This window comes from Anser anser (genome assembly GCF_964211835.1).
Source record: "Anser anser genome assembly, chromosome: 11".
Lineage (NCBI taxonomy): Eukaryota > Metazoa > Chordata > Aves > Anseriformes > Anatidae > Anser > Anser anser.
In genome coordinates, this window is record NC_139732.1 from 18,839,544 (window position 1) to 18,855,186 (window position 15,643).

At 39.7% G+C, this 15,643-nt stretch overlaps 1 protein-coding gene across 11 annotated transcripts in view; it reads right to left on the reverse strand.

The window, feature by feature from the left end:
* Positions 1-15,643, reverse strand: part of LOC310905406 (uncharacterized protein) — a gene marked incomplete at its 5' end in the record, with an annotated part of 392,143 nt that overhangs the window by 133,578 nt on the left and 242,922 nt on the right. For 10 of the 11 annotated variants that reach the window (XR_014588994.1, XR_014588995.1, XR_014588996.1 and 7 more), the window contains one exon: positions 11,006-11,084. Coding sequence is in view for 6 of the 11 variants with exons in the window: in XM_083851633.1 (XP_083707759.1) it covers positions 11,006-11,084 (79 nt within the window). Of the gene's footprint in view, positions 1-10; positions 10,132-11,005; positions 11,085-15,643 lie in introns of those variants that run through there. The other variant, XM_083851638.1, reaches the window with a different exon arrangement.

Here is a 15,643-nt window from a genome sequence, read left to right on the forward strand (position 1 = left end):
CAAAAACAAAAACAGCGCATTTGGAAAAAAAAAAAATCAAACACAAACATTAGGCATGAATATACCAACATGCCACTAAATAAAAATAATCCTTAGAGCTTACACGGAGCTTTTTGACTCTACAAAGCAAACATTAACCAATTAGTTAAAGCTAAAACACAAGCGTTAAGGTCAGCTATGCACTAAGCTGCTGCACTGGAAATCTGAACTAAATCCACAGAATTAAATCACAGCACTTCGGATTTTCGGTAGCACCGCTCACAGCAGAGTCTGGCCAACTGATCAAATGCAAAAGTTGTAAACTTTCAGGTGCCACTTTGTGTGTGCGCGTACACGCCGTGTGCCGCTAGAGCTTGGCTACAGGGCTACTGATGGTTTTTTCCCGGGACATTCAGATATCCAGGAAGATTTTTTCACTGCCTTTCCATTACTGAATTTTATGGTGAATAATACTTCTGGGGTTTGAACGCCTCCACACACACACACACAAAAAAATCTTAAGTAAATACTGATGCTTTTAGAGTATCCACTGCATCATCCCTGCTCCCTGCAGCAGCTCTTTGGAGCAAGCAATTTCTGTTAAGCTCAAAGCTTAGCAGAGCTAGAAAAAAAAATATCTCAAAAGCATCTCACTGAACTCCGAAGTTTCCAGCTCTAAAACAAACACGCTTCTATCTCTTTAAATCTGCTTCCTCATAACCACAAACATGTATGTTTTTCATAAAGCTCTGGAAATTGTACTGGACCCAAGGGAAGGTACCAAGTGGAAACCCTGATATCTTGAGATTAGAACTCTACTAGTCCTGAGGTACAATGTGCTGTTTGTAACAATTATAATAATACACCTGTACTACCATTGTCAGTGTGGAGTAGCCACATGGGGTCTCATTAGTATTGTATTAGGACTGCATGGGGAAACGGATAATGGCCCATAATGAAAAATGCCAAATTTTCTATATAATAAAAATGAACTTGATTAATGAAAATCACTTTCAGGGAAAGAGTTACAGCGTTGTTAGAAATAAAAAATGATGTATTAATCCGACACTCTTACAGATGGTCCCAACCTCCTGACAACTGCTATTCATTTGAGATGCTATTAGCATGCATAATTATGCTAATTAAGTTGTAATTAAGCACCAATTCTTCAGAGGGCTTTTTTTGTCTATCATTTAATACAACTCAGCTTCAAAGAGTGCTTAAAGCTTTACACAGTGTTTCATGAGAAAGGGGTTCCCAAGTTTCTTAGTAAAGATTTAGCAGCTGAGCTATGGAACAGGGCCTGTAATCTTTGTTTTGGTTAAAGGGAAACCAGTAAATTGAAGCAGGGTCTGCCAATTGTTGATAAAATAATTAACACTTTCTGCTAAAATAGCACAGTTCATACTAGGACAATTATGAAAAGGAGAAAAATGGTATAATTATCAATGGAGCCAACACCAGTGGCCTATTATGGCTGCTACCCCCTAATTTGAAAAAAATATATAATTCATTGAAAAGTAGATTCCCGTAAATAATAATAATGGTCCTGATTCAGATAGTCTTACTCGTATCGTATACCGTCCCTCATTCCAAGACTACTCCTGCAGGCTTCATTTAAATAACAGAACAAATTGCATGAGCTCAATTTAAATAGATCTGAAAAATCAATTTCATTAAACCAGGGCCAATCTCAGTGTGAACACTCCTGCTTCATTTTAACTTACACCTGTTTCCAATTGATCGAGGATTTGATCCAGTAAAGGAGCTGAGATAAAGCCACTCTTATTTCAGGATTTCTACTGTTTTAATGCAACTTTCCTGTTTAAAAAAAAGTAGCTAAGGGTGTCAAAACCAGATGCAAAAATAATGATCCTTTTTGACAGTTCCTTTCTAATATTTCTACTCAAACATTTATTAAAATGAGAGAAATCTCTTAAAACAGGCAGAAACCCAAACCTCTGTTTGCAATTGCTGGCAAATCCTTTCCTCCCTTTTGGAACAGGACTGGGCAGCATTGTGAAAGCCATATTCATACAATTCCCCTTCTCCCTTTTTCTAGCACAGTAGATCTCTACTCCTATTTGGGCAAAACCCTACTGTCACATTAAGTCAAAGGAAGATTTTTATTTTTAACTGATTCAGCTGATTTCTCGTCTTGTGAGCAGAGCTGAAATGGCAAACAGCTTCTTTTAAAAAAAGACTCATGATAAAAAATTAAACTATGTACTGTACGTGCAAGTTGACACTGTGAGCATCCAGGCTTGGCCAATTTCCTGGGACCCAAACATTTGGCTCGAATCCTCAGCCCACAGGACCACAGATTTTTGCTTTCCCTTTACTGCAGACCCCGTCCCAAATATTAAATACACTGCCAATAAAACCTAGATCAACGTGGTATTATTTGCCTCACATGGAATACTAAGTGATATATATATATCTAAAAGTATATAAATATTTTTTAAAAGTAAATGGGGAACATGCACTGTAAAATCAAAAGTCTCTACGCTAATCTTTGGATAAACACAACTGGTTGTTGTTAAGAAAATGGCCCAGAGGGGATTATCTAAAATACTGGTATGCTGCTGACAACTTGGCTGCCTCTTTTTTATTATTTTTTTTTTATATTCTTATTTAATGCTCTATTGTATCATCTGCTGTAATTTCAGATTGGTCTTTACTTCTCAGTTTGTTCAAGTTCTCAAGCACTGGCTGGGTCGTTTGGCTCAGATTTCAATTAAAGATGTAAAAGCAGAAAAGCTCACTTCTCTTTCTGACTGGGATGGTTTTAACCTCTGGGGTCTTCAGGAATTAAAAAGCAAATTGGAGGCAGAGGATGTGACTTCTTGTCTCAAAACAAACAATGAAATTTGGAAAGCAGGCTGGACTGCTTTGAACACAACTGATAAACTCCACGGAGCCAGATGCCCACTAGAAATCCCTTGAACAATGTCTGGAGCCAGATTATCAGATTCCTGCATGAACGAGCTCATATGCAAAATGTGCATGATTTCTACATGTATTTTTCCATTCCTAAACAAGCAATCTTTGTACGGTATACACAGACTGAACCTTGCAAGTTGCTACAAATGCAGTCTCACATTCGTTAACATCTAACATAATGGCCCTGTGCGCTTGCTTTTGTTCAAAAGCAAATGTATGTACTTCAAATGACCATAGGAAAATCCACTGAAACAGTAGAAAACATGCATGTTGGGCATTTAGCCCTGATTATTCAGTATTTTGCTAAACAAAATAAAACACCACTGACTCACCCTATGCTAAATATAAAGCTGGGCACGGTGAAGTAATTATCTCGTCTGCAACCCCACATTCAGTGTGCTCCAAGTATCTCCCACCAGAAGACATGACTACAATATTCGGTGCAATGATAAAAGCCATTGCCTGCTATAAAATACAGGACCAGTACCCTTCAAAGACTTTTCGCTGCTGCAAAATAATTCCCAGATTCTGTCCCAAAATGTTTTGCACATCTGTCCAGCCATAGCCCCATTTTCCTGGATTTGCACTGGTGGCACTGACTTTCCATAGGTTATTTACATAGCAGCCTAATCTATATCGAGGAGGACATGCAGGATTTCCTATGCTTTCCTCATTGCTCTGAAATGCACTATGACCAACCGATGCACTTTGGCAGGAACCCGGCTGTACAAGTCCCGGTCTCGGGCAGTGCTTCCTCAAAGGACTGTGTGGCCCCTGCTTGCTGCAAAGCCGCCTGGAGCTCAGGCAGTCAGGAACAACATTTTGGGTGAAAACAATTAACTGCCATTCTCCTGAGATCCTCTTCTCTCAGGACTTTCAAAATCATTTTATCAAGTCAAAAGCTCAAATCGAGGTAACCTCACCTTGAAGAGGACCGATGCACCCTGCAATAGTGAGCCACCCAATAGGGCTGCGAAACAATGGGGGAATCCTCTGCGCTAGGGACAGCACTGGTTTCTGAATCTCGCTGCTTAGCTGGGTATCGACTGAAACACACATTTCCATACTGCTGAGCTCTTGTCCCAAGTCCTTGTCCCTCCTACTCTATATAAATTTCCCCAATACAGATATTTTAGCAAATCTTACCAAGGTGGCTAAATGGAATATAGCGGAGCATGTTTGAAAGCTTTTAACCTAAAATACTTTGTGCATTTGTTTCTAATCTGCTGTATTTCAGCTATATTGAAAACTACCCAAACTACAAGAAGCTAGTCCGAAGACAACAAATGCAGGTTGCTCTTTCAATACAGATTGTATTAAAAGGAGTCATGTGTTCCCTGAATGTCAACCAGCCATTGAGTATTGGCAAAAAGCAATTTCTTTAATAGCAAGGTTAATTGAAATACCATTGAAAGCTGATTTCTATTGCACAATCAAAATTAGTGGCTTTATCTGAAAAATCCAATTGGCATTGAAAAAGGTTGCTAGCTGATCATAAAATGATGAGCAGAATGGCGGTTGGATGAGTAAAATCACGGACAGGGAAGCAGAACTCTTCAGTTCCATCAGCACATGGCTTTGAGAAGTAAAGGCCCTCTGCAATCCATTAAGGATTTTGAGACTTTGGGTGAACTGTTAAACATGAATATTCTCTACTCCAAGACAATGGTAGCTAATACTGGAGTCAATAAGGAACTTATAAAAATGTTAGAAAACTAGGGAAGATTTTAGATTCCCTAGCACTGGGAAAGCATATCTCAAAAATTCTGCAATCCCAGTGAAGAAAAAGTAGCAGACTCATAACTGCACGTAATGAGCTACCTTCTCTTCCTTTCCTCTCTGGTAAGTATAGTATTTGTTTCTAGTATTATCTGTACAATTCAAACATTATCTGTATTCCTCTGATACTACATTAAGAATTTCCAAAGCAAGATCAACAAGACTGGTATGAATTCAAAGTTTGTAATGAAATCTGTAACTAACAGGTATTTTTCTTGCAGGATTTTGTTTGCACATGTGAAAACGGAATCTCTAAAGAGGGCCTGATCCAAACCCCAAAGTCAGTGGTAGTTTTTCCATTGCTCCCACCAGGGTTCAGATTAGGTTTATACTGTCCATTTGTTCCTGGTTTAGGAAGGACCAAAAAACAAGTCTTGTTCTGCTCTAGACTTTTGACCTCCAGACTCATCACAAAACCAATGGTATAAAAAAACACTCTTTAAGTTACTGAACTTGGGGCGGCAAGAGCACGTGCCTGATGATTTCCCCAGAGATTGTTAGAGTCCAAAATTCAGGTCCAAGTCTAACTCATATCTGAAAAGAAGAAGAAATGGGCTCCCATGTAATCTGTTTACCCTTCCTCCTCTGATAGAAAACAAAAATATGACTCAGTTGGCTTTTCTTGAAGAAGAAACAGAAGACAATCCAGAGGCTGCTTTCCTCCCACCCCCAGTGCAAGAAGAACAGTGAGAAATTATCTTTTTTCTTTTTGTAGCAAGCCCAAAAAACATCACAGACTGTATGGAATGTGACACGTGCAAATCAGGCCCCAACAGTAATAAACTGTTAAAAGGAGGAAATATAGGAATGTGAGTTGAGATGAGAGGTGGTAAGTATTCCTACCCCAACCTCTGGTCCCATGCAGTAGAAACCCAGAGTGATTAAAAGCAATTAGATTTTATAAACATAAGAATGGGATACTTCTTAGTGACTCATTTTGGGGCTGCCAGACTCATGCAGAAGACACATGGGATTGCTTTTCAAGAACAAATGCTGATGTCCTTCTTGTCACAATCTACCCTAGTAGTGACATTTGGCTCCTTCTCCTGGGAGAGAATTTTTTCCAGTGATTCACAAACTGCGTTTATCACGAAACACGGAATAGGTGACATTAATATTCACTTTGAGCAAAACAACAGCTCTGATGTTTTGTTCTTCGTTCCTACCACTGTTCAATAAGATTAACACTCATCCACTGGAAAGTATGTTCACAGTAAAGCCAAAATGAATTTTACTCTGCAGAGCAATATACCCTGAATACAAATAAAGCCCTTACATTTTTTTGATTAATGTTATTTCATGCTCCCAGCACACTGGGACAGTACCACATGAGAAACTGGGAAAGTCCCAGTAAAACTAGAACATATGGTTACCATAAATAATAGAAATATACACAGTGGACAGAAAAATAGCTTCACAGGAATTGCACACAGAAAAATGCTTTTCCCGACACCTTTCTAGGACAGGTTTCCTCGAGGGCACTTTCTACAAAAGCAACCAGTCTACTCTTAAGTTTCCAAAGCAATGGTGTTCCTGCCATCTCTTCTGATAGACTGGATTTATGAGCTTCCTGCATATCATCATTCCACTGCTGGTTTCTCCCATCAGTGCCTTATTACTTCAGCAGTCACCAAGTATCTGAACAATCCTCAGACAAGAAGCTGGACACCTGCTTTGCTCAGGTGCTGGCTGGACTGAGCGCAGCCAGATTTTTATGGTACCAAATGAAATACCTTCAGAAGATCCCTTCGGTTCCCTCACGGCTCGCTGAGAGCGGCAGTTGTGCACTGCTAATGGGTAGGAGGATCATTTTCACAGCTTGCTTTCAGAAAGCTCTCTCGACAAGAGTGAGCTCTGAGAGTCAGGATTATTAATCCTGAAGTTGCTCATATACCGTTTTTGTCTGATACTGAGCTACTTACATACTATGACCTCAGTATGTTCATCAATACAACAAGGTCACTGAGAAATTTCGCAAATGACCACAATTTATTTTAATTGAATTTCAATGATTTTAACATGTCAAATACATGCATTTCTCTTCACTGAATAAAAGAATATCATGGTGGTATCCTGCTTCCTTTTTAAAGGATATTCCTTACATGAGTGTTTTATTTTCTAATTAATTGCTGCTGGTAAAGCACATTACAATCCTTGGATTAGTACTCCTAGATAAAGAACAAAATATCTGGTTCCCTTTTTTAGAAGATCATCCAAAACATTGTAACTCTTAGCCATACAAAGGCATAGCAGCTCCACTAAGTGTCCAAAGCAGACAGACATCCAGATTCTTATTTTCTTCAGTTATATTTGCACACCAAATAGGAAAAAGAAACCACATTAAACACTGCTAAGGGATCCTGACAACGAAAAGGATCCATGAAGAAAGCTTCTAACCATTCCCATCACTTGAGCTAAAATTAACAGATTTAAAGAAAAAAAAAAAAAAAAAGAAAAGAAAAGTAGAAAAGAAGAAGAAAGAAAAAGAAAGAAGAAACCTCTACCCTTCCCTTCCTAGTCACTCCTTCAAGGAAAATCCCGAAGCCAGAATAAAGTTTGCACAGGGTTTTAGTTACAGTTAATGTATAAGCCAACAATGTTTACTCAATATTATATAGGCTTTGCAACACACTACGGCAGTAAATTAGCTTGATATATTAGCTCTGTGCTGAGAAAATGAGACTGTCTCTGAGATCTGTAAAGCACTGCAAGTATTTCCCTTACGGTACAAAGATGAGTTCAGGTCACAGCAATAAAATCTAGGCCAACGTGCTGTGCTGCACACAGAAGAAAAACAAGCTCCAAGATCCCTGCTGCCCTCACGTACACATGTGGAAAACATCCACTGACCACCACAGTGGCAACACTTGCCAACCATAAGGATTTTTTTTTCCCCTTCCCTTTACTTCTCCTTTTCACCCTGATACCTCCTCCAAGACAGTTCTCTATGGAGGACAACAGCTGTACCATGCCTGGTCTTTCTCTTCCTTCCAATTTTCCCTACAGGTAAATTTCTTCTGAAATAAAAATAAAACTAAAAATCAGTCTGTGATGGGGAAGGAGGATTAAGGACAGTAAGATCATTTCAAGCATCTCCTATTTTCTTGGCTGTATCTTTCTACATCAAGTAGTTTGATCTTCACTTAAACAGCACGATGAGGCTGAGGAATCAGGGCCTTTCTGTAGGTTTCTGATGCAAATACAAATATCCTGGTACCTGTTCTGTGTTGCCAACTGCCTGCTACAGGGGTATTTTCCAGTAGGAACGTGGTCACTGAGCTTTGCTCGCTATGCTTTTAGGGTCAACAGATAACCTTAAAAGAGCAAACAGTGTTTGCCAGAGGCTATGTTAAATGTTGCTCAGATTCACTGCTATTAAATCTCCTGTTATTCTAAACACAGGAAGGACTGGTGTCATAATCGGTGGTTTGTATGTGCCCTGGGGCAAAGGTTTTACAGTGGAAATGGTGTCCAACCATGTGCTAATGGTTCCTTACAAATGGTTTCTCACAAAGGGAGTCTCAGCTAAACAGCAGACTCCCTTTTTTTTTTATTATTTTCCAGCAGAGACTTAGCCAGACCTACCCTATAAGGACAGCCAGAGAGCCTCTGGAACAAACCTCTTGCCTCTATCCCCTCCACTTCGTAGGCAAGGATGGCAGACTCGGAGAAACCAGCATCAGTCATTCCTATGGTGGTTAGACTGGCTCAGACGTTTCCTCTGACCAATGCATGACCAGTATAATGACTTCAGATGAAACTGGGATTTGGTAGTCCAGAAGACCAAGACAGCACAAGTCATAAAGCTACTCAGGAATTTGATTTCTGTTCGTCTGTACACTCGTTTGCAGTATGGGAAAATAACATTTCCTTGGTACTCAAGAATGCTAAGAAGTTTAAAACAGCAGTATTTGTAAAGTGCTTTAAATTACTGAGTAGAAGGTATTCTACAACAGTCAAGTACTCTCAGCAAAGCTACAATTTATGTCGCTGTTTGTGACCCTTGTGTTACCTTCCTTTCTTATGCTCGTGGTTTGTCATTCAGGTAGAAAGTGATGAATGAAGGAACAGCTAGCTGTTCATTTAAAAGCCAAGACCTTGGACTGAACAGTCACTTATCTCTACAGTTTAACCAGAAGAAAGAAAACATTATAACCAAATTAAACATGGGTCATGTGATTCTCACTATTGTAAAATGCTAACAGAACAAACAAAAGAGATATCGGGAAGGACATACAAGCACTACAGCTTCCAAATAAGTAAACTACACACTTTGCCAAGCTGACATCTTTTCCACTGGTGGACAATCTCTGATACTGCCATAACTAAGCACAGAATAAAACTGTTTGACTGCTGACTTGAGAATCTTTAACTGCTTCTGCAAATCAGATGGTATAAATCCACACTAAAACGTGGGGTAGGTGAATTCTACATTCGGAAGTTAATGAGAGCTTTGTTACGTTCTGAAGTACTGTATATATTATCTCACAAGCCTAGTGTCCTGAGGGGAAAAAAGTGTGTGCAATGCAGGTATTAAGACTACCATTCAAACATACCACTTTTACAATGACGCTGGTACCTTCAGCAAAAGCATATAATGTTTTGATTGTATCATCTTGAAAGTTATTGTTAGCAAGGTTGTAATAGCTGCTATTTGATTACAGGACTCAAAATGCATACCTGCTGAACAAACAAATACTGCTGGATTCCTCCACACTCATGTCTCACGAACTTGTAAATACTGGCACAGTATTATCCAGGTACAGCAATTTCACTGACATTTGCTTAGAGATTTAAATAGGTGATGAACCATTAAGGTCAAAAGGATCTGTCTCTCTTTTTGCCCGTACTTTAAATCACATTTTAAACTTACAACGTTTTACATTTGATTTAAACTTACTCTCCACCTTCTGCTCTACATAATTAATTCGTTTATTGAAAAATATTTCAGTGTGATTTCTTGGAAAGTAGATGTTGCAGTGTGAGTATCAGGGCTGGCTCAGTATGGACATTTTTAAAATGGGAAAGACAAAAATAGTTTCTACTACAAAAAGTAAGAAGTGTGGAGCTGAAAACAAAACCAGTAGAAAATAAAACATTTTGGCTTGGTTTATAATTTTCTAGTGAAAAATATTTACAAAAAAAAAAAGTCTCCATTGCTGGAAACAAACATTGCTATCAAAGAACTTGATATTTAATGAAACAATAGCGCCATGGTCAGTTAGCACAGATTAGATATGCTGTCTTATTATGCCTGAAGTCAGGAGTGATTCATTGTCTTTCCGTTATTCACATCTCGTACAGTTACAATAGGAATTCCGGGATGTTTTGGAAACTGCAGACAATTGTGACAATCAGTGCAAGGCCAGGATTTTGTGGGTGCAGCACTGGGGCCAACTGAAGTCAATGACTGCTAGGCCCACTCCATCCCTGTTCAAATGAATAGTTTTGAGAACAGAAGTTGAGATGACTATGACTCAGGTCTGAGTATTAGATTCATGTGGATCTTGTTAATGACAGCAGATAAGTCCTGGTGGCTAAAACTGAAACCCTGTGTTGTCAGATCTTAATAGCATATGAAACAGTTTCATCTTGCACTATAATCTGGGACACCATTCTTTTCATAGTCTGACCCTGAGCAGCACTCTCTTTTTGGTACTATTTGTACACCTGTCCTGGGAAAAATTTATTGCCTAGTCATTATTTTAAACCATCAGCACTGCTCAGTGAGAGGGTTTAAACCTATTAGCACAATATAAATAGTACCAGTGCTAACAGCCTCCTATCTTTCTCATCAGTAGAGAAGATATCAGATCTACTGTTTAAAACAAATGGGGGTTATTGGGAAAAAAATAAGCTCCTGCCCTAGAACAGGGCTTAAATGCCTAAGCAAATAAATTTAGAGCTCAAGGAGGAGGCAGAGAGGGGTGATTAGAACATTAGTTAAACATCCTAGAAATGGTCATCTGAAACTGCACTCAAGGTTGTATTTTTTCCTGACAAGGCTTACCATGACAGCATTAAGAAGCTAGTAGGTGTCGAGTATGCTCTCTTAAAGAGCATGCATGTTTGGGAATTATAAATTGACCTTAACCAAGTCTTCCTCACAAATTGCAGTGTAGAGCAAAGGTTGGTAAACTTACTTTCTCCATTCAAAGTTGCTAAGAAAATCTCACTGAATACTAGTACAAAGCCAAAAATGCATTCCAAAATATGAGCTGTGACAATTGAAATCTAATGCTTCCAAGTAAATTTGCAACTAGAAAAAAAATAGTAAGCAGAAAAAACGAAATTAAGAACTTACCTTTTTCTTGCAGTTCTGCAGAGTTTGGCATTTCAGTTCACTCGATCGCACCACATTACTTGGTCCATAGAATTTGTTTCTGTAAAGAAATATATATGCTCTTCAGTTTATTGCACTCCAACTTGTCAAAAACATATGCAAAGGACAGTTTTATACAAAATTGCTCACTGGCATGGGAGTGAAGTAAGACTTCTCAAATGTTGCAGTTGCCATTCACTTTTGGAATTAATACAGATGGAACGGTGACAGTAAATTCTCACTTGTGTTTTCATGTGTATTATCTTCCTATGAAAACAAGCCCTAGCCTAACTCTTGCTTTAAAAGGCACCACACATGTCCACACAGGACATTAGTGGGATACACTCTGCCTTCACACTTCAAATTACCTTGCTAACTTCTTTATATAGGAAAATCAACAGAATGACCTCCTTAGTGATATGTATAGAAGGTCTGAATAGACTAGGTAGAACGCTGCACTTCTTGCAATTAAAGGCAGAATTGCTACAGACATCAACAAGTGCCCAACAGCCCTTCTTTTACTAATAAGAGAATTCATCTCTTTAGGATCAAAAGAAATAAAATGCTCTGCTCTCATTCAAGTTGACCAGACTGGGAAATGTTCAGCAGACTCTGGACATCCTGGTTCATCCCAAAGTACCATCCTCCTCAACTGCTTTTTCTGATGTAGAGAATCCACACACACAACTCCAGTTAGCATCACTAGAGATTTCTTATTATGTACTTGGGAATAAATTGATCCTCACTCATTAAATGCTAGGATACAGGAATAGCACATTTATTGTTTGTTTTTCTCTAAGCTGTAAACATCTACTGGGAAAGCTTTTATTTCACTTGTATGCAAGCAGACCAGTTAGATAGTCCCAGGTTAGTACTCGGGATCCTGTGCTCACATCTGCTCCCTGCAGTCTCGATGAAACCTGAACAACAGTCCAGACCTGGAAGAGGAAACCTGATTGCTCCTTTTATATCTTTCACGTGCAGCTACCGTGATAAGTGTAAGTCAAGTGATGCAGACTTTAACATCTAGCTCACTGCAGCTTTGGAGAAAGTAAAATGATGTACATCACCATTAACTGCAGCATAGCTGGACGTACTTGGCGTTTCCCATTTATATTGCACTAGTATCTGCAGGCCTCTCTCCAGTTCTGACACTAACCTGAAGTATTTTAGGTAGATGTTACTGGAAATAGTTTTCCATTTCCTTAATAGTCTCTTCTATTCTATAGTTACTTTGAAGTGTTCATAAAAGATGAGATTTAGAGAATATTGATATTATCATGCAATCATATAATCATTCTCCGGTTCTAAATGACATTTTCCTTGACTATATAAATAACAACAATAATTTATCAAATGACTGTTGCTCCCATACTTACAACTAACTTTACTTATAGCATTCAGAGCAAGTTTCAGTTATCACTTTGTTTGTTTGTTTTACATCTATTTTAATCTGTTTTATGTACTTTATTTAAATATACAATCTAAGTCATTCTACCAAAGATTATATTTGAAAAGGCAGATACTGCAAGGGCAAAGGCCACTGAAAAAAGTACATTAAGTTTAATGTCCTTTTGAGGGGACCTGCTTAATTAAAAATGGCCTTTGTTACACAAGATTGCATAAAATATCATTTCAATGGAGTACTTGGGGAAACTTTCCCTGACTGTGACAGCGCTGCCAAAATCTAATTAGAGATTCATCTAGTCGTATATATCAATGTTATTGTCTGTCAGGCAGCCACAATGTATCATGCTTAAGTGGATTTTTAACTGTCTAAATCAGTCTGTCTAAACAACATAAAATAGGAAACAAATCAAAAGACCAGTTAAAATCATAAAAGTGACACGTATTTATTATAAAATATCATTTGTTGTATTAATCGGTTTAATAGCAGGGAGATGGAGCCAGGTGTGTCAGAGCAGTAATTTTCTGCACAAGATGATGTTTGTGCTGAAATAAGAGACAACACTTTGCAGCCTTTGTACGAGGACTCAATAGACCTTGCTGCATTTTATCAACATCCAGCACAGTTTTAGGGGGCAGTAGCTGTCAGAGAACTGGGCCTTCAATGTACTAGAAAACATGGTCTTAAAAACCATCCTGTATGCATTACGGTGCCAGGCAGACTTCCACTCAGCCACCGTGCAGCCTCTCCCAGGTGAAAGCCAAGTGCTGGATCTCTTCAAGAACCCTTGCGTAGCTGCATGCATATCCTGAAATCAGTACAGCTGGTGCAGGACCGTTTAGGAACAGTGCCCTCATTTTAATTATTTTTATTCTTAACTTTCCAATCTTTATCGAATTTTTCCTTTTTGAAGTCATGCTTTCATCATCCCCTCAGGTGCTCAAAAAGTAATCACGTTCTTCTGTGGCACACTGGATGGAACCAGATTTACCAAACTACTATAACTGATACAGAAACACGAAATTAGGGGATACTCAGTACCACTGAGGGTTGAAGAAAAGAGTCCCTGTGACATGGGACTTCTGTTCTTTAATGTGCCTTTGACTTGTTGGCAACCTCCATACAGACAGCTGACAGGAGTACCTGCATTGCCTCAGCTGCTACGGCCATAGCAAAGCACTTTGGGCTCCTTTGGGGGTAAGCCGAGAGGTTATTTCTGAAAGGAAAGCTGGACATGAGAGCTTGCTCTAGGGTTCAGTCCAAACAGTATGGCTGCAGGCCATCCCTTCTTCTGCCCAGGTCACCAACACCCCTCCAGCAGGCCCTGAACCTTGCGTCTGTCTGCAGAGCCTTTGTCACCCCCTCACACACCTCCTCAGAGCCAGGCCGTGAAAACCCCTCGCTGGACTCCGCAAGTGGGAAAGCAGCCATTAGAAGAACTTTTCCTAGCTGAGACCAGAAATAACCTCTATGGGAGATTCACAGAATCACCTAGGTTGGAAAAGACCTTCAAGATCATCAAGTCCCACCATCAACTCAACCTACCGAGCCCCTACCCTGGCCCTTTTACCCAGCGGAGATGAAGCCACTGACAGAAGAGCTGACAGAGATGGGGATGAACTTCCTGAACACCGCTCTGCGGCCTCGTACATAGGAGAGGAGAATTAGGGGCACCAGCTCCCAGCTGGGGCTGCTGACCCTGTCCCTAGGAAGGGAGCAGAGCACTGGCTAGGAGGCCGGGCCTGGCACTGCTCCCTTCTACTCCAATCACCCCTGAGGGGCACTTTTTTTCCCCACTCCTGTCATCATTTTTCCCCACCCCTATTGTTGTGCCCCATTCTTTGTTCATTTCACTCAGCCATGAGGCCAGAGGCCACTTTTACATTATGCTATGCACTATGCAGATTTCATCTATGCCTACAACACCTACACAGCACTACATTATGACTGAATAATCTTCTGCCACAGATATGTTGCTGACAGAACTATTTTTTGTACCCTCTCTCTTTTTATAACAAAGGATTAAAAATTGAAAAGTTTCAATATTGAATGCTTTTAACAAGGGGATGGCTTATGTACCCATCAGACAGACAAGCTTCATGACCAGCCCTGTTGCTAGTCTAAAGAAGGGCTGATTTCCGTTGAATATAGACCAAAAATAACATTGACTTAGACATGAAGATCATCTGTGGGAGAAAGTCACGCTCAAACTAGCACCTACACTCCTGTGTAGGTAGGCTGCCAGTCACTGACACAGCGGTTTACTCAAACAGTCACAGCAAGGAAGGATTTTGGTTCCTGGATCTGAAGACTAAGTGGTTATCGTGGCTGAAAGGCCTGTATTTTAAAGGAACACATTCATTCTTATGCAATGACATGTCATGAATTTTGCATGAGGCGTAGCACTTGGTGTCAGAAATTATATCAGCTCCAGCTAGGGGGACAATGATACATATGTTTGTACAAAACACATAATATGTTTTATTTAAAGTGTGCCATAAATATTTTTGCCCTGAAGCAGACTTTAAAATGAGTTCCGTAAGGTGTCATAACAAAATGTACATTCAGAAAGTAAAAAGAGGTGCATCTATTCCTAAATGTCTAACTTCATTTGAAAAAATTGCTGGATATTCACTGATAAAGCTGCCACTCCACTCTGAGACGGCTGATACTAATAGAAAAGCATACAAGGCCACGTCTTCTGCCATGGCTCACAATTTATGCATCAAGCCTTTTCTCTCTCAAGAGCCTGAAAAAAGCAGTACATTGAGAAAAGCAGCAAATCATACTACAGGTTATAGATGCGTGGCATTCTGTGCTATCCACTGTGAGAAAAACAACTTAGTAGCCTGGCCCACAAAGGGAGAAGGTGGAAGCAGCAGCAGCACCACGGCAGGCCCCTCGTGGTGTTTGCCAGAGTAACTGTACCTGGGCCAGAACCGGACCAAGCAGCGTCTCAACAGGACTTGTCCTTGTAGCACTGCATCTCTCCTCGGTTCAGTGCTGTCTTCAAGTACCTATTCTAATTGTATTTATGTCCTTACTCAAGCAGATAATGGAGAATGTGGATCCTGGAATTGCTCTCGATTATGGGACACAGCACATCAGGCCAGCTTCTGGAGCTGTGTTGTTACTGTAGATTTGTTCAGCAGAAATAATTAAAAAGAATAATTCAGCCTCTGGGACATCGCATCCACTTGCAGTACTTAGAT